The sequence below is a fragment of the Amphiprion ocellaris genome, chromosome 16 (genome assembly GCF_022539595.1).
Source record: "Amphiprion ocellaris isolate individual 3 ecotype Okinawa chromosome 16, ASM2253959v1, whole genome shotgun sequence".
NCBI classification, from domain to species: Eukaryota; Metazoa; Chordata; class Actinopteri; family Pomacentridae; genus Amphiprion; species Amphiprion ocellaris.
The window spans coordinates 24,016,507-24,035,868 of record NC_072781.1 but is presented as its reverse complement, the minus strand read 5'-3'; the positions used below and the strand labels follow the sequence as shown (position 1 = coordinate 24,035,868).

Sequence of the window (19,362 nt, the reverse complement as noted above, 5' to 3'; positions counted from 1 at the left end):
CGTGACACCTAAAAATAATTCAGAGCAAAACTTTACAGTGGCAAGAAGATGGGGAGAAAGACTTTCATACATATACATATATAGGCACAATTAATACATGTACAAACACACACCTCTCTGGGTTGTTTGTGTCATTGCTTTGTCTGGCCAGATATCCATTCACTTTTTCCACTGATGTGGAGTAATGCTGAGCCATAGCAGCGAGGTGAGCCACTGGTCCAGATCCAAGACTGCCTACGGGAACTAGACAATTGTTGAAGTACTGCCTGCATAAGTCGTACTGGAAAATCATTTGCATTTTCTATTAATAATGCCTTAATACAAGTTTAACAAAAGATCAAACCTAAATGATTTTTGGAGAGATACAGAGCATGTGCAAAGAGAGAATGTTGTCATTTTTAGGGGACACAAGAGAAAATAACTTATTTACACTGCCACTGCAGTGGCGTTACTGACTACAGTGAAATCAGATTAGACAGAAGCATATTTCAGATTTATACTGAAACCCATCTGCAGCACCTAGGGTATTCGAGCCCTTTTTATGTGGACTGAATTATGAATAGAGGTCTGTGACTGAGTGGAGGCACAAAATGCTCCAGTGCATGTGTGCTCACCCTGAAAGTTCAAAGATGCACACTCTCATGTACACACCTCTCATTGATGAACATCTGAGGAATAATACAAAATTGCAGCAGCCATGCAAACTACAGTTAATTAATTCTTCCAGTCTCAATAGTTACTTTGTGTGCAGGCTTTGAAGCTCAGAACACAATGATTAAATGTCTTTGTTTAAGGGATACTTGAGGTTCATGGACAAAAACAAGAGGTGCCTCAAGAGACCAAAGCTTTTAACCAATGCCTGCAGTAGAAACCCTTTGACTAGCTGTCAGACTTCTTCCCTGGGTCATTAAGATTGCTGAATGTTCATTTGATGCTATGGACCAAGGAGCCTGGAAGAAGTCTGAGATCAAAGGCTCTCCCCAAGCTCTGGCCCTTCTGCTCCCAGATCTACTGAACACAGTCGATTGGGCTTCACTGTGGGCAACACTAAACACTAAATGTGGTTTCTCTGAGAAACTGCACACAACCTAGCAACGAAGTTGGCCACTTAAAGTATTTCTAGTCAAATGTGGTGACTGAAGTTACAAATTTAGCAACAAATCACACCCACTGTCATCTGTGACGTTCATTCAATTTGCACTCAGTCTGGGTGTAATGAGTGCCTGCTTTACTGAGGCAGCACCAAATTACACAACCTACACAACTGATTGTCTTCCAGGTGCAAGTAAAGAAGGGCTCAGTCTTTACAGATCAACCAGATTTATCTTGGACCACCAAGCTTTGAAAGTCATGTTGCTTTGGAATATTTATGCATGCCGCAGTTTAAAAGCTACAATAAATGTTTGACTATTCAATAATTTATAATGACTCGTGGTCTGTAAGCCCTTTTATGTTATTCATGCAGCAGGGCTAATTAAATGAACTTCAATGAAAATACAAAAATACAGTCAGTGTACAAAAGCCACCACAACACAGTGAAAGAAAGTTAAGAGGGAGAGACAGAGAGAGAGAGACAGACCAGAGCAGGTAAAAGGCCGAACAAAATGTACACAGCAAATGCCTTATCAACAGATTAAAATGACCAGCCTGAAGGTACTCAGTTTAACTTCCAGTAAAAATAATACAAAGCACCACATTTTCCTCACATTGTTTGATTTTACCAAATGGTTGAATACTTATATTGTCTTATTCTTCGACTTAAGTGTCCCATATGGTGAACATTTTATTGGGTTTGATATGCTTTATGAAGCTGGAGTTGTAAAATAGTGTGAAAATATGAAGAAGCTTATTACTGCAATCTCTGTAGCCCTCCCTGAACTAGATAGCCTTCCAGCTTTATAAGTTAGTAAGATTTTTATCGAGTTTCTACATGGAAATTAGGTAACTAATTGCATTTGAGCTAAAAATTTATATATCCAGCTCCCTCACAGCCTGCTTTTTGCAAGGGGTATCATCCAGAAAGAGGAGCTGTCTCACAGTTTGCAAGGTGTATTTTTTCACTACAGCCACTTCTGCTAACTTTAAAATGTCTGAGCTACTAGTAAAGCACATCAAATGTTCTGCTGTTGGCTGCAGGAGTGAACGCAAGAACCTTCATGTACTTCTAGCATCTGAGCTACTGAAGAGCCAATGCCCTACTTTTATTTTGATGAATTAAATATTTTGACAATACAAATATCCTCAGTGTTAGCATACTGAGAAACTAATGTGGTTAACATTACCATTAGCGCTGATCATATGTCCACAGGGCAGAGCTCTGTGGATACTGTAATGCTGAGGGACAATCAGAAATTGTGGACCGATGTGACACCAATAAACAAGGACTGGATGGTGATTGTGTTAATTGCTCTTTGTGCTTGCATATACTGCATATTAATACACCTAAACTGACTGCTCTCATTTACACCTTTTCTGGTTTCTGCTGTCAAACAAGAGGACAAGTATGAAACATTGGCTGAAACCCAGCCCATTAAGACTACACATAACCAGCAGTCACTTCAGAGCCATTTCCAAGCTGCTTTGCACCGCAAAAGTACTGATTTTATAACCGCAATGTTGTCTAACAATGGCTACATAGGGAATTCGGTTATATTTACATGTACAATGATCAGTTGGAGAGAAAGGTAGTCTCATACACTCATTCACATTTATGTCATCACCTGCTGTGCTGTTTTGTTTTGCTTTCTCAATCACTGAACACAGGAGAGTATGCTTCCTAAAGGGGCCAAGGACAGCTGCAGCTCAACTGGAAACTAAAACAGCCCATTTAGAACAGGACTAAAACCAGGAGTCATACAGTCATGGTAAGATAAACCATCTTGAGTTAAAAAAATGAAAGACAAATTCTTGGGTCATGTGAGACTTTCATTATTTTGCTGAAATGAAGCCCAAGGTGTGACCTAAAAATGTATTATATATACACAGAGGAGAAAGGTGCATTTGACCACAGGCAGAAAGAGTTAAACTGCCTTCCAGGTCAGTAAATTATCTATTTATGAAGCTTTAGAAAAACATATGATTCCTGGTGAAGATAAAAGAGTCGTTAATAATCTGGATTTCAAGCTTCGAGAGAAGATCTTCCCACAAATCAGACATAGGCTGAGCAACTGTCACTATAACTTAGTGTAAAGTGAAAACGAGGAAGAGAAATGTTTACTTTTTGAGGTGTCATCAGCATCCAGGACCATTTGAAAATCATCAGGGGCCAAAAGGAGACCTGCAGCAACAAGAATAGGACGACTATCTGTCGTATCTTGGAGCTGGATATCTTTGGCCTAAAAAAGACACAGAAGAGTTATTGTACAGAACATTATTTAAAGTTATTTCATTAGGCATGCCATTTACACTTATTTTGTCTCATTAAAGCTGCACATTGCATTTAAGTGGACAGTTACTTGATTTGACCACCCAAAGGTTATGCAACAATTCAGTTTCGGAGGATAGTTGAATCTCCTTTGCTGTTCCTATCTGTGATATCAACAGGTTTTTATAGAAAATTCTTCTTCCTCCACAGTTCTAAACGAGCTGTAACACTGTGTAATGTAACAGTCTGAAAAATGGGCAGAAAACCTGCTGCATAAGCATGGCGGCTTTATCCTCAGTCCGGGGAGGTGTCTCGTAGAGCATCCGCCTGAGCTGTAAGAGGCGAAAGGCTGACGACAGGCGTTCTTGTTGTGTCCCGTTATCCAACAGCATGGCTCTCTGAAGGTGAGTCAAAGAAGCCTCAAGGTGCCCCTCCTCCTCTTCAATTGCTGCCAGCTCTGAGTGGACTTGACAGCGCATCTCGAGCAACATACTGTAAAAACAACACACAAACACTTCCAGTATGAACTGATACATTGTGATGGCACAAAAATCTGTAGATCTGCTAGTTCAAAACTGGAAAATATTAATGATTTTTACACATATCATCTTGTAAATCACAGGCTGCACAGTAGCTCTGTGGTTAGCATTGTTGCCTTGCAGCTCGAAGATGCCCGGTTCGCGAACCGGCCTGGGATTTTTCTATGTGGAGTTTGCATGTTCTCCCTGTGCATGTGTGTGTTTTCTCTCGGTATTCCAGCTTCCTCACACAGTCTAAAAACATGTTGAGGTAAATTGGTGACTCTAAATTGTCCGTAGGTGTGAATGTGATGTGATTGTTTGTCTCTATGTGCAGCCCTGTGATAGACGGGTGAGTGTCCCCTGCCTTCATCCTAAGTCAGCTTAGGGTGAAGGCAGGGGACAGGGAACAATCTAAGACACTTTGTGTAAACTAGATCAGTTGTATAAAAAGCAGGATCAGGCAGACCAAAAGTGAGCACACCATCAGTAGATCAATACATCAAGGTTTGTTCACTGAGAGCTAGAAACGTAACGTCTTCAGAGATTCAGTTTTTGCTAAATAAAGAATGCAAGACTTCAGTCAACAACTGTCAAAAGAAGACTGTCTAGTAGTGTCTCAGAGGACCAATCGAGTCTTTAAATCATTCCTCAGGAGGGAAAACAAGGCCAAATGCTTGGAGTGGGCCAGGACATAGCAGCCTTCCAAAGTGAAGGATGGGGAAAAAAAGGTCCTAATTAGCAATGAATCCAAGAAATTAGTGGCAGTAACAGGAGCACTTATGTAAGGAGACCAAGAGGATAGAATGAAACACAGCACTCAGAACATTCAACACTGGGGTGTTTTGCTGCTCTGAAGCTGGAACCTTAACCAAATCAATACCACCCTTACAAAGGAAAAATGGCACTAGATTTATCAAATGGAAGAACTGTGTTTAAAGAACTACTTAACAACAAGAGAACACCAAGTAGTGCTGTTTTTTCACTTTTCACAATTTTTAAACAAAATTATTAGTTGTAATTACATGTTTTTAAACAAATACAAAAGAAAGGCATCTTCTTACACTACCTCAGTCTTTTGGATCCCACTGTAAATGTGTTTTGTATGAAAATATTTTATTGGTGAATGCAGACTTTACTGTATTTACTGCATGAACCCCAAAACCAAGAAAGCATTATTAAAAATTATGATTATATATATATATATATATATATATATATATATATATATATATATATATATATATATATATATATATGTATATATATATATATATATTTAAAAAAATTATATAGACCCTCGTATTAAAATGAGCTGATGGGAAAATCTCCACATTGGTGTTGGGTTGAGATCTGATGACTGCAAAGCCTATAGCATATGATCCACATCATGTCTGTCCTCTTCAAACTATACATTGACCTCTAGAGCATTATGGATGAAGGAATTGTCATCCTATAGGAGATCACTGCCACCATAATGGAAATGTTTCAACATATCACAAAGGCAATCACTCAGAACAACTTTGTGTTCCCAAGCAGACCCAAACCATGTCTGCAAAATGCCCCCCACAGCCTAAGAGAGCCACTAAATGCCCTCACTGAATGTACTGCCTGTGCATCCATCCATCCATCCATCCATTATCTATACACCGGGGTGGGTGGGGCTGAGCAGGGACAGGTCGCCAGTCTGTCGCAGGACTACATATACAAAAAAAGAATCACACTTGCATTCACACCTACAGGCAATATAGAATAATCAATTAACCTCAGCATATTTTTGGACTGTGGGAGGAAGGCGGAGTACCCGGAGAAAACCCACACATGCACAGGGAGAACATGCAAACTCGATGCAGAAAGATCCCAGGAAGGCCAGAATGCGAACCGGGGACCTTCTAGCTGCAAGGCAAAGTACTAGCCACCATGTCACTGTGAAAAACAAGTACATGCAAACTGAATTCCTCAGACATACACGCATAACCATGTCAAACTATGATGAATTTGAAGAAAGTTGAAAACCTTTGCATGTCTTCCAGTGCTTCGGCCACCCTCAGCAGAGGTGTTTTGATGCGTTTCCTAATGTTGCGCTGCAAGAGGGGCAGGCAGAAGTTCCACTGGGTAACACAAACTGCCTGCACAGCCTGAGGGTCCCCCTCTCTCACTGCAGTCTGCAGCCACTGATCCAACTTGCCTATCTCCTTCAGTCGGGCCTGTAGGACAACAACTACAGATTGAGTATCTCTCCTGTAGCTAGACAGCACAACACTTCTATCACTTGGCAAGTATACTTAGACTGAACTGGGCTGAAAATGGTAAATGTGCCAATTTCTTAAATGTGACAGTTTTCACAGTATGGTATGAAAGAAGATTATGATTGCTTGATCCTACTTCCCTGGAGACTGGTTTTCTTGTTAGAACAGTAAAACTATAGGAAATGTATTAAGGTGATTATATGATAATTAAAATCCTTCACTGAAAAATTAACTAGCAGGTCATTAAAGGCTGGGACACCTCTTCAAGTGAAGAGGAATTTCGGATTTCTAGCCTATAAACAAGCAACATGATTACAGAAAGTATAAGCAGCTATTCACAGTTAATCAAGCTTTTGCAAGTGGGTTCACTGCTTGCATTAAAATGTGGCAGGAGGATATGGTTGAAAATTCATGTATATGATCGAGCACCTCCACACTGGCTTTGGAATAGTCATTCATCTTCGCCTCTTTCTTCAGAAGGTTGATTTCACAGTTGACACATTCCATTACTATGCGCTGGCCAATACTCTAAAAAGATAAATACACGTGTGATATCAGGAATCAGTGTTTAGTGATGCACTGAGGATAAAATGACAAATCTATAAATTAGTATTATCATGTTCTTCAAACCAAAAAAAAAAATCACATACATGCACTGCTGCTAATTGTGCTATCATTCCTTGTAATTCCCCCAAAAATCAAAAGTAAAAAGAAACTAAAATACACACGTGGACAAAATTGTTGGTACTCCTTGGATAATGAAAGAAAAATCCACAATGGTCACAGTAATAATTTGAATCTGACAAAAGTAATAATAAATAAAAATTCTATGAAAATTAACCAGTGAAAATCAGACATTGCTTTTGAACTGTGGTTTAACAGAATTATTTTTAAAAATAAACTCACGAAACAAGCCTGGACAAAAATGATGGTACCCTTAACGTAATATTTTGTTGCACAACATTTTGAGGCAATCACTGCAATCAAACCATTTCTGTAACTGTCAAAGAGACTTCTGCACCTCTCAGCAGGTATTCTGGTCCACTCCTCATGAGCAGACTTCTCCAGTTGTCTCAGGTTTGAAGGATTCCTTCTCCAGACGGCATGTTTCAGCTCCTTCCACAGATGTTCAATAGGATTTAGATCAGGGCTCATAGAAGGCCACTTCACAATAGTCCAATGTTTTCCTCTTAGCCATTCTTGGCTGTTTTTAGCTGTGTGTTTTGGCTCATTATCCTGTTGCAAGACCCATGACCTGCGACTGAGACCAAGCTTTGTGACACTGGGCCGCACATTTCTCTCTAGAATACCTTGATAGTCATGAGATTTCATTGTACCTGCACAGATTCAAGACATTCTGTGCCAGATGCAGCAAAGCAGCCCCAGAACATAACAGAACCTCCTCCATGTTCCACAGTAGGGACAGTGTTTTCTTGATATGCTTCATTTTTGCATCTGTGAACACAGAGCTGATGTGCCTTGCCAAAATGTTCCAGTTTTGTCTCGTTTGTCCATAGGACATTCTCCCAGAAGCTTTGTGGCTTGTCAACATGCAGTTTGGCAAATTCCAGTCTGGCTTTTTTAGGATTTGTTTTCAACAATGGTGTCCTCCTTGGTCGTCTCCCATGAAGTCCACTTTGGCTCAAACAACAACGGATGGTGCGATCTGACACTGATGTACCTTGACCTTGGAGTTCACCTTTAATGTCTTTAGAGGTTGTTCTGGGCTCTTTTGTTACCATTCGTATTATCCGTCTCTTCCATTTGTCATCAGTTTTCCTCCTGCAGCCACATCCAGGGAGGTTGGCTACAGTCCCATGGATCTTAAATTTCTGAATATGTGCAACTGTAGTCACAGGAACATCAAGCTGCTTGGAGATGGTCTTATAGCCTTTACCTCTGGTCCATGTTTAGTGTGGTACACACCATGTCACCAAACAGCACAGTGACTATTTGTAACCCTATAAATAGGCCGACTGACTGATTACAAGTTTGTAGACACCTGTGATGCTAATTAGAGGACACACCTTGATTGAACATGTCCCTATGGTCACATTATTTTCAGTCTTTTCTAGGGGTACCATCATTTTTGTCCAGGCCTGTTTCATGAGTTTATTTTTTTTTAAAAATAATTCTGTTGAACCACGGTTCAAAAGCAATGTCTGATTTTCATTGGTTAATTTTCATAGAACTTTTATTTATTATTACTTTTGTCAGATTCAAATTATATATGTGACCATTGTGGCTTTTTTCTTTCATTAACCGAGGGGTACCGACAATTTTGTCCACGTGTGCACTGTAACAAATTGCTGTAAAAATACAGCATATTTTGTACAGTAATATACCGTTCTTTATAAATACAGCTGAATACTGTAAATTAATGTGTTTTTAAAGAACAAAATAATAACAGCAAGCTACCGTACAATCTTACAGTAGATTACAGTATTTTTCTGGTTTGGGTTGATTTGAGTGTGACTGTTGCTGCAGTCCGACAGTTACTCGTCTCGGCAAATCTTCCTGTACATCACCACATTTAGCAAACAGTCAACGCTAGAAGTGACGAAATAGGTTTAAAATAATCTGTATCAGTGATTTTACTCATTACTGAGGGAATAAATAGGAGAAAAAGAAGAATTGAGGACGACGATTTTCGGCCCGGCTCAGACCTGCAGGGACCATCTGTAGCGGATCCATCCTGCTCCGGTGGCTCACTTAACAAGATAACGGATTATTAAAAAGTCAGCCTTACTTTTAATTCTGTCAGTCTATTTTATGTTTTATTCTGTGACAGTAACATAAACATAGCCAGGTTAGTTACTGCTTGGTGTTAGCCACAAGTCGCTAGCATGAATGCTAATGTTTTCCAGACTGTTAGCTAGCAGCTAGCATGCTCCCCTTTGGCTGCAGAGTGGACACAACTTTGGGTCTTTCTGTTAAGGGAGGGGTCAGAGAACCCAGACGATGGCACAGATAGTGGCAGACAGGTGGTCAAAGGGAAAATGGGTCTTTATTTAAACAAAACAGGAACTAAATACAGAAGAAGGAAAACCGAACAGGGTGGGAAAACTAAACCAAATCTATACTAAAAGAAGTCACTACAAAACCCACAACTAATCTACAAAAACCAAACAGGGACAAACTGAAACAGGCAACGAAACAGAGTACTTACAAAGTCTGAAAAGCCAAGCTACAGGAGCAAGGTAGGTAGACAAGGAACAAAAAAAAAACAGGGACTGGCAGGAATCCGGGGGGAAGAAGAGCAGAGTCCATGGAGCTGAAGCAGTCAGGGGGTAAGCAGGGTTTGGTGAGGGGAACATAATCCAAGGGGGGAAGCAGAGTCCATGAGGAACCAGGGTTTCAGTGGGGATGTGAGTTTATAGTCCAACAGGAAGTGAATGACAGAGCTGGCTTCAATACTGGGAGGTGGAATTGCAAACAGGTGACAGGTGTGAGTTAATTATGACAGCTGATTCTCATTGCAGCAATCAGACTGCAGGCAGGTGGAAGATTCAGGGAGCAGAGAAACACAGGAGAGAGGAAGACAGAGGGAGCCAGAGGTACAAGACAAGGTGAGAGATGACATGGGATGAGTGAGGGAGAGATATGAGAGAGAGAGAGAATAGGGAGAGACAGATGACAGACAGGAAAAAGGAGGGAGAAGGAGAAAGAAGGGCAGGGGCTGGAGCAGGATCATAACATCTTGTAAACCAGACCAGGAAAATGAATTTCTAAGCAACCAGATCCAACTAGGTAAAGTTGGCTATCTCTGTCTGTCGTGTAATTTTCGATCAAATATGCAATGTGATGCTCCACTGATCTATCAGATCTCCACATGTACTTGTCTGCATTCGACCATTTGGGTAATTTCAAGTTTTAATAAAACAGGTTTGTAGGATGTGTCATGTTGCTTTTCTCTCCACTTAGGAAAGCTAAATTTGCTTGTTATGCAAACGGCTGCAAAAATTAGATTTAAATGTGTATTGAAATAAACAGCTGTTCTAAGTGGAACCCTCTGTTTTGCTTAATAATTTGAGTTTCCTGTTTATTTTTTTTGTGTTTTTTTGTTTGATTAATGTGACAGAGTTCCATATTAAGTTTAAGGGATCTTTGCCTACCACACCTGATATATTCTTTCTTTGTCATTTCGTTGTAGGCACTTTCTTGGTATTAACCCTAAGAAGGGAATGAAGGGCAGCCAGGAGAAGGTGATGTTCAAGAGGTCGGGGAAGCTGCACCAGAAAAAGGCAGCTAATGTGAATCACCATGTAGCCACCCATAAAAAGACTGATGGACTCTGAGTGGGACTTCATGTAAAACCACAGCACCTCTCCACACAGGACCTCACTTTGACAAAGGAAAAGCCCAGTCTGCAACCAGATGTTCATGTTGTCATTCTAAGGTCACAAGTCTCAGTATTGTGTTGGGTTCAGTATAAAATACTTCAGTCTGGATGTCTCAGTTTTCAAGTTCCAGGTTAGTTCCACGACTTGGTGTTTATTGAACATGATCATGAGTTATGAAAGACTGATTCTGAAAAACTCAGGATACTTGGACGAGGACATGCAGAATGAGTACCTGTTCAGCATGAGGAAATGATTGTATGTTACTAAAATTTAATGGGTTAAATAAGTCAGTTTTTGAAATATGTTTGATACAGAGTTGGCTTTAATAAAAGCTTAATGTTGAAAAGTCATCTCTTGTCTGAGCCATTTCTATGCTATGCTATTTCCTATATCATCACATTCTCTGACATCTATTTTAGAGTAGTAAACTGTTTATGAAGATTACAGTACAAACAGTAAAATAACAGTATAACGGCATCAAAATACTGACAGTAATACACTGTAAGCATAAACTCTAAACAGCATAATACTGTAATATTTTTTACAGTAATAAACTGTTGTTATAGAATACGGTAGGATTGCTGTAAAATAACAGTGCTCTGCTGGCAACTTTTGCTGCCAGTTCTTTACAGTAAATTTACAGGGAAATTTCTGAGAGTGTGTAACTACTTCCAGAGAGTAAAAATGCAGTAATCTCTTTAGCTCTTGAGCCAAGATAATTAATTTCATCTATTGTCAAGTTCCTACTTATAAGGGGATGTCGAGCTCCATGCATAAATTTGCATATTTCTATAATATGTACAGTTAAAGCTACTGCTACTACTGCCTGAGGTTTTAAGAGAATATCGGACACTCACAGCCTCTCCCACCAACTTTAGCTCTTTCAAACAGTCGGCAGCCACTTTCTGATGCTTCACTTGCAAGGCCAGCAGAGCCAACTCCAGGAGGAAGGCAACTCTGCAAATCCCAGATAAAACATAATTTATACAGTTCACAACACTTCAGTACAGTAATCTGAGCCATGTACTGCCCTTGGGATATCCATTTGTGGGGTTATGGTAGTCTGAGGTTTAGGAAGAGGATGGGGAGCAACAAAAGTAATCTTGTAGGAGATTCGATAAGGATACTTTGGGTCACAGACCTGTCAGATGGCAGGATGAGTGATGGACTCTGAGGAGGGTCAGAGTTCGCAGGAGTAACGGGTGTTTTGGTGCAATCCACCAGGAGATAGAAAATCTCCTCAAGCTTGGTGGAATCCTCTTTTGTCAGATCGTCCTCTTTTATTTCTTCTACCCTGCTGTGAAAAACAGAGAGACTTGTCTGTGTACATTAACATACATACATGTGCGCATCCAAGACTACATGCATCTGTGTTTTCATTCGCCCTCGAATATACTCACACCAAGCAGTGCATAAACCTCAGGCAAAATAACCTATATGGTGCTGACGATGGCTGGGCCTGACAGAGTCAGGCTGTCTACGTTTCTAACTGAAATGAAGAGCCATAAGGAGCTCTGACATGTTGAGTACATGCCTGCAGAAAAGGGGTGGGGGGTTGGGTTTGTACTACAGTATTCACCACCAGAAGACATGGTGCTATATTATCAATGTATGCAGCCAGCAAGCTCAACCTGCTTACTTAGAGAAGCCACAGGCTGAGCTGCAAGCCGGTGAATCACTGGCCCATTGACCTAGGTTTAATGTTTGCAGAGCTTGCAAGTTAGCTTAAGGCAAAAAAGATTTAAGATCAAAAACACAAAAAAATCCCACTGCAAGTCCTACAGCTTAAGAAAACATGGCAAATATATAAAAAAAATAGAAACAGAATAATAAGACTTCAACAAATGGCACAAAATATAACTTTGGTATGACACAACCCTTAAAAGGGTCAAAAACAGTGAAGTTTATGACTCAGCTTGCCTTTATTGTTGGTGAGAAGTGTTCTAAAAACAGTAAACATGCACTCAATCACAAAAGCACACATTCAAACACAGTCTTGCCTCCACAACTATTGAAAGCAAACATTATTCAAGCAGATCAAGGGCTTCTTTTTGTGGACAACTACAGCTACAGTAGAACTTGTTTATTTTAGCAGGAGACAGATGGAATATGCTTTCATCATGAAAGCACAAAAACAATAATTCATCCAACTACAATGCCTAGAAAAAGTATTCATCCCTCTTGGATGCTTCACCTTGTTATTTTTATACATGAAACAATGGTCAATATAATTTGGGATAATTTTCAGAGGTCCAGCTAGTTGATGCAAGCAATGTCACAGTTAGTGAAATGGAGATCACTAACTGTGATGAAATGAAAATGTCTGTCAAGTGGCTGTAGTCTAAAAACACCTGTATCTGGAAGGTCCAGTCTCTGGTTCATCAGTATTCCTGCTACAATTGCAACACGAAGACAAAAGAACACACCAAACAACTCAGAGAAAAGATGATTGAAAAGTATAAGTCAGGGGATGGCTACAAAAAGATTTCTGAGTCACTGGACAATCCTACAGAGTTCAGTTAAATCCATCATTAAGAAATGGAAGGAATATGGCACTGGTTTGAATCTGCTTAGAGCTAGCCGTCCCGACAAACTGAATGACTGTGCAAGAAGAAGACCACCAAGACACCTATGACTACTTTGAAGGAGTTAAAAGCTTCAGTGGTTCAGATGGGAGAGACTGTACATACAACAACTGTTGCCCGGTTCTTCACCAGTCAAAGCTGTACGGAAGAGTGGCAAAGAAAAAGCCACTGTTGAAAAAGACTCATATGAAATCTCGCCTGGTATTCACCCAAAGACATGTGGGACACTCCAAGGTCAATTGGAAGAAAGTTCTTTGGTCTGACAACACGAAACACTGCTAATTATAACAAACACACCATCTCCGGCATGGTGGTGGCAGCATCATGATGTGGGGATGCTTCTCAGCAGCATGGAAGGCTTGTAAAGGTGGAGGGGAACATGAATCCTGAAAAATATCGCCAAATCATGGAGGATATTCTGACTCAGTTTGAAAGAGAACTACGACTTGGGAGAAGATATTTATATCCAGCAAGACAGCAACCCCAAGCATACAGCAAAAGCTACACAGAAATGGTCCAAAGACAACAAGGTGAATGGTCTGGAGGCCGAGTCACAGTCCAGACCTCAATCCAAATGAGAATTAGTGTCTGGACCTGAAAAGTTCTGTTCACTCATGATCCCTGTGGAATCTGACAGAGTTTGAACAGTTCATAAAGAAGAATGAGGTAAAATTTCAGTGTCCAGATGTTCAGACTGATCGAGACAAATCCACACAGACTCAGTGCTGTGACTGCAGCCAAAGGTGTATAAACTAAATGCTGACCTGAAGGGGGTGAATATTTATGCAATCATTTACCTGACTTTATATATTTTTAATTGACTGACATGATTTTGCAAAGATCTATTTTCTCTTTGACATCAAAGGCATATTTTTTCTTGCATATTCTTGTCAATAAAGCCGAATTACATTTTATGTAAATATAACACAGAAACGTACTTTTTAAATTCCTGTATTTTGAAAATGACGTCCAAGGTAATGCATTGCCTGCTTGTTTCAAGGAGGGCATCCCTCTCTGACAGCTTGTGTTGTACCTATGAAGAGAAAAGTTAGACGTTACACTTTATAATCCTGAAATCTACAGATTTTCTTTTGAGGTTAGTACAAGATATGGGCCATTTGTATAAATAGGGTCAGGATAGAAATGGGCTAAACCTTAGGTTAAAAGTGTAGCTGTACTGTATTCTATGCAGACAATTTGACTTTCTGTCACATGTTCAGAAAGTATCACCATTGGCCAACTGCAATAAACTAGTATCAAGTTAGTCAGAAACTTATTGACAATGTCTTATGAAAATGGTGTGTTTTCATATTTCAAGGATTTTTAGATTTTCAGAAACTTTGAAAGATGAAATGCTCTTTCTGGATTCGGATAGTTCTGAACATCCTAAAAACCTATTAACCATGACAAAAATAACCACAAAGATTGATACACTACTGCTTTTCTTAATCAGTTAAAATAAGCAAACTACCAAGATAACTACTCTGCATGCAACACACTGTTTACCAGTAATGTAAAGAGTCTTTGATAAAGATGTGGAGTATGCAACTTGATAAATTCTTCTGTAGCTTTGGCAAAACTTTCAGCCTCCTCAACTTTCCCAGAGTCCACAAGGCATCTGACTAGGTGCCTGTAAAGAGACAGAGAGCAGGCATATGGACATTGATCATGTTGCGAGTTTTATAGTCTATATAGCGCCATATGCCAAGTTCCCAGTTTATTACTATATACACATATAACTACTGTAAATGCAATGTAATCAATATACCAATACAATCCAACATAATAGCTTTCCCTTATGACACTTATAATATTCACTGTTGTTGACACTGTGTCTCTAAGGTCAATATGTTGTTAGTGTTGGAATTGCACTGCTTTATACTGAAGATTTTTTTGCATTTAGTTCATATCAGACCATGCACTGGAATTACTGTAGTAAGCTTTGAAAGGAAATGGTGATTGTTGGTCAGTCTATCCGCTATGGATGAATGCTGCTCATGCCAGACATACTGTGCCTGATCCTTCTAATACCCTTTGACTGATATTACACTGTACAGGAGTGGTACTAGAATTGTTCATTAAACAAAGACAAAATTAACATTTGGGTCCAAGGTGTCAAGGGAGAACATGATTAAACAGCTTACATTAGAACAGACTCTCCACTCTGTACATGACTAAAAGGCAACTAATTAACTGGGGAGCTAGAAAACCGTGGTCATAAATGAACTGCTGGTTAATTAGCCCTGCACATCATCTTCAAGAATCTCGCAGAGAATGGATGGAAACTGAAACGGACATATTAACGAAAGATGAGTAACAGAGCATAGCAGGGCCACTTGCATCATGAGTTCAGCCCTCCAGTTGTGGTCTTGGTCTGCCACCTCCTCCAGAGTTTGCACCACCTTTTTGAGGGAGGGGATCAGGTGGAGGCATCGCCCCGGTTGCAAGAGAGGATGCACTGTCTGGAAGTACAGCACTGAGGCATTGAACACCATGAAGTGGTATCTGTGATGCACAAATCACATGCATAAAGAGTAAATACAGAATGCTGCATTATTTATATGATACACGTGTAAAACATTTCATCTCTTAGTACAGCCCCATTCAGACCAAACGTCAAGTCTGTAAGCAGAAGTCCTGTGAATTGCAAATGTGTGCAGGTTAAGAATTGCAAAATGAGCTGCAGGAGCGCGGCCTGTTAAGCTTAATAAGTGAAATTTATGAATTCGTAGTGGTGTTTCGGGAAAAAAATTGTGTGAGTAGACTGTTTGAGTGGAGCTAATTTATGCACCAGAGAATGTGCTGTGCACTCATCTGGGTTGGATGTATTAGATATGTATTCCCTTTGGTATTACTGGGGTTGCTCATTCAGCCCTTCTATTGACAGGTTATGAGTTCATTAGCAAAGAGATTCAGTGCGGATTGCCTGCAAAGGCTAAGCCAGTTATCTCCAAGCACATCTTTCAAAGTAAATAACAAAGGGAACAACTCAATCATGATTTTTTTATTACAGCTAAATGTATTCGCCTCTTTCACCCTGCTCTCAGATAATATTAGTCTGCTGTTAAAATTAAGAACACATGCTCTGAATATGATCCACTTGTGAATAAGGGGTCAGGGTGAAGCATGAAAATCATGTTATATTTCAACAATATTATTTAGTTAAATCATTAATGCTTAAAATAGTTCTGTGCAGCAGATTGAAAGTAATCTACCATATCTTAAAAAAAACAAAAAACTTCCCTGTGGGGCATATTTCACTTTCATTACATCTTTTACAAAAGCACTTTGGCACTATAGGGGCAACTGCCAAACAATATCAGAGATGATCAACTGTACACAGCATAAAATGGTCAACTTTCTTGACACTGTAACAGCAAAGCCAAGCACACTGCTGAGAGGTTGCATACCGTGGGTCATGCTTTGAAATTTCAGCTGCTTTCACAAAACACATCACAGCTTCTTCAAAGTCTTCCTGAAATAGAAAATAATGCAAAAGGGTAAATGAGAACTTGTCATATCATAGAAACATACAAAAGAGAATAGAAATAGAATGTTCAAAGGAGGCTGTAGTCTGACAAAAAAACAAAAAACAAGACTTTAAATTGTGCTAAAAAAAAAATGAAACAAGGGCTAAATCACTAAAGCTTGTTCACAAAGTTAGGGCATCTGCTTCATTTTTTGTGAAAATAAGTACAGTGTATCCCTACAGTAATTGTGTGTGCATACCACACTGCCACAGAAACACAAACACACACAAAGCCCTTGAGGAGATGTGTCCAATTTACTGTCCTCACCACACTCCCAGGGGCCGGCGGAGACTTTAGCTGGCCCTGGCAGAGGTAGGCTCGACACAAAAATTGATTAGCCGGCGGATTCCCTTCAAAGTATATCTTTAGACATGCTGCGCTTATCTCCAAACAGCCCAGCTGAAAACACAGAGAAAGAGAGACACAAAGGCCAAACTAAATAAATATTTAAACCTCATCTGCAGTTAGATTGTGTAACCGGAAGTTTCCTGAGTCTGATGCATTATTAAAACTATTCACAAATGGCATAATGTATGTGAGAGGCACGTTTTTTTTACGCATGACAAGAAGATTATCTTAATTGCAGGCTGGTTCCCTTAGTGTTGCCTCCTTAGTGCCGTGATACATACTGTCTCGTGTAAATTGTCAAATAAATTCACACAAGGTGGTTTTCATTCAAAGAACTGCAGTATTGCCATGGGAGATAGTTTAAACTGCACACAGTAAGCTTTTAATTGTGCTATGACTGTGTATAAAATATTTCATTTTTTTCTTATCTAGGAGACTCATAAAATAAGTGAAATCTGACAGTAATGAACAATGGATAAGTGTGTTCAGGAAATGTCTGCATGCAAGTGGAATATTTATGACTCTCTGGAAAATTGAAGAATATTGCAATGTAGTTCTACCAGGGTTGGGGGCTAATTCAGTATTCACTTAAGCCTGACACTTCAAGGCACGCTGCATTTTCACAGAAAACCTGCTGTATGATATAGGGGTGAAGAAAGAAGAAATCACATTATGGAATATCCTTGTGTTTCATTATTCAAATATATTTCCCTTGCCTTTGGACAGTTCTGTCTACATTAGTAACTAGTCATTACTATTCCCTGCTGGGAGAATATTTAGATTAAGCTAACTAAAGTTACTTCATAAAAACAATGAGAAAATGAGATCTATATTAAGACTTTTCCAGCAGAGGGGTACTGAAGAGGCTTTTTATCACCACAATGTTTTCATCAGGTAATCACAATAACAGCAACCTCAAAAGGATCAAGGCTCTGTTAAACCCAATAGGTCATCTCTGACTTCTACTGACATTATACAATAATGCATAGTAATGAAATTTTGTGACTAAGAATTCACAAACTTCCACAGAACATGCGAGTGCATTTTTATGGTATCATCACTCAGATGCAAATCTTTCATTCTTGGAGGCTGCTTGAAGCATTATGTCTTATGTGACATCTCAGCAGTCATGAACTCCTCACTACATAAAAACACTCTTCACAGCAACGCTAAAAGTACATTCAGAGCATGTCCTTTCTTATTGCAGTCTTTCATACATCTGATGCTGACTGTGTAGGCCAAGGCATATATCTACTGTGTTGTCCTCAATTTAGGTCTATACATGATTCTGTATAAAGCTGGTTACTGAATTTTTAAAGATCATGTTTATTGTATGATATAATGTAATGTAATTTCTTTCAGTAGAACTGAAAGGAATAATTCCTCTGTTATAAGAATGTAAAATCTGAATAATTTAGTTTAGTAAAACACCAGACAAAACCAGTCTCTATTTTTAAAAGCATGTTGTGCAAACCAAAGGCATAAATACACCATGTCCTCTCGCCCCCTGTTCAGGCAACCCTGGGCTCGACTGATTCGGAGCCTGTTATTCAGAGGCTGCGACTCATGACCTCGGTGTATCTTAAAAACGGCTCTGCTGATAACACAACCAGGCACCACTACAGCAAATCATCCCAGCCTCTGTTACCTGCAGAGCCTCTTCCGCACAAACGACGTACAAGTCTGAGGAAATACGTGGAGTTCTTCTGCTGCTTCCAGCTGCTGTCGTGTTCTGGATCAAATGATAGGCTGACTGTAGAGCTCCAGAGTCTGAAACAAACAGGATGAGAACAGCAAACCTTCACGCCTCTTCACACCCTTAACAACTGTAGCTAATGACACAACAAACCTTGGTGCTTCTTTGCCTTGGCAAGATACTGACGAATATCCAGGTCCATGTTCAGTTAACTAGTATACTGGTAGTATTTGAGTGTGTGTTAGCTAACGGTAGCTAGCTAGCTAGCTACAAACTAATATTGGTCAGTTTAATGCTAATGTTAGCCATTACCAGTGCGCAGGTGCGTGTAACCTGTTGGTCTACAAAAACGCTAAACTATTGAACAATTACAAAAACTATGCGACTGTTGGTTAATTCTGCGTCATTAAAAAAACCCTACTTAACTTGTAGTCTGTTTAAGAAATAGCCATTAACTACAGAGATACTAGCTAGATTTTAACCAAGCAACGATCCGTGGTTTGTAGTTTGGAAGTGTTGCTAAGCAACCGTCTACCGGGTTTGAAGTACGGGAACATCAATGGGACAAACATGTTTAAAACTCTGCTTCGCCACAGCGGATGTACAAGTTAGTGTCATGATTAACTATCTGCATCATAATATGTAATTAACTAGTAGTCAGAGACTAAACAGCTCACTGTTTCAGTGGTGGAGCCAGACATTTTTATAAGGTGGCTAGACTGACAACTT

At 39.6% G+C, this 19,362-nt stretch overlaps 1 protein-coding gene across 2 annotated transcripts in view; it reads right to left on the bottom strand.

The window, feature by feature from the left end:
* Positions 1 to 19,151, bottom strand: part of LOC111578245 (cilia- and flagella-associated protein 46) — a 66,999-nt gene extending 47,848 nt beyond the window's left edge. For both annotated transcript variants that reach the window (XM_035954920.2, XM_035954921.2), the window contains exons 1-14: positions 18,787 to 19,151; positions 18,586 to 18,707; positions 16,857 to 16,988; positions 16,470 to 16,534; positions 15,400 to 15,564; positions 14,566 to 14,689; positions 13,998 to 14,092; positions 11,616 to 11,771; positions 11,332 to 11,431; positions 6,561 to 6,659; positions 5,899 to 6,089; positions 3,631 to 3,856; positions 3,218 to 3,335; positions 114 to 243 (exon numbers count right to left, since the gene is read on the bottom strand). In XM_035954920.2, coding sequence (XP_035810813.2) covers positions 114 to 243; positions 3,218 to 3,335; positions 3,631 to 3,856; positions 5,899 to 6,089; positions 6,561 to 6,659; positions 11,332 to 11,431; positions 11,616 to 11,771; positions 13,998 to 14,092; positions 14,566 to 14,689; positions 15,400 to 15,564; positions 16,470 to 16,534; positions 16,857 to 16,988; positions 18,586 to 18,707; positions 18,787 to 18,835 — 1,772 coding nt within the window. In that variant the 5' untranslated portion in view covers positions 18,836 to 19,151. The remainder of the gene's footprint in view (positions 1 to 113; positions 244 to 3,217; positions 3,336 to 3,630; positions 3,857 to 5,898; positions 6,090 to 6,560; positions 6,660 to 11,331; positions 11,432 to 11,615; positions 11,772 to 13,997; positions 14,093 to 14,565; positions 14,690 to 15,399; positions 15,565 to 16,469; positions 16,535 to 16,856; positions 16,989 to 18,585; positions 18,708 to 18,786) is intronic.
* Between the last annotated feature and the right edge of the window lie 211 nt (positions 19,152 to 19,362).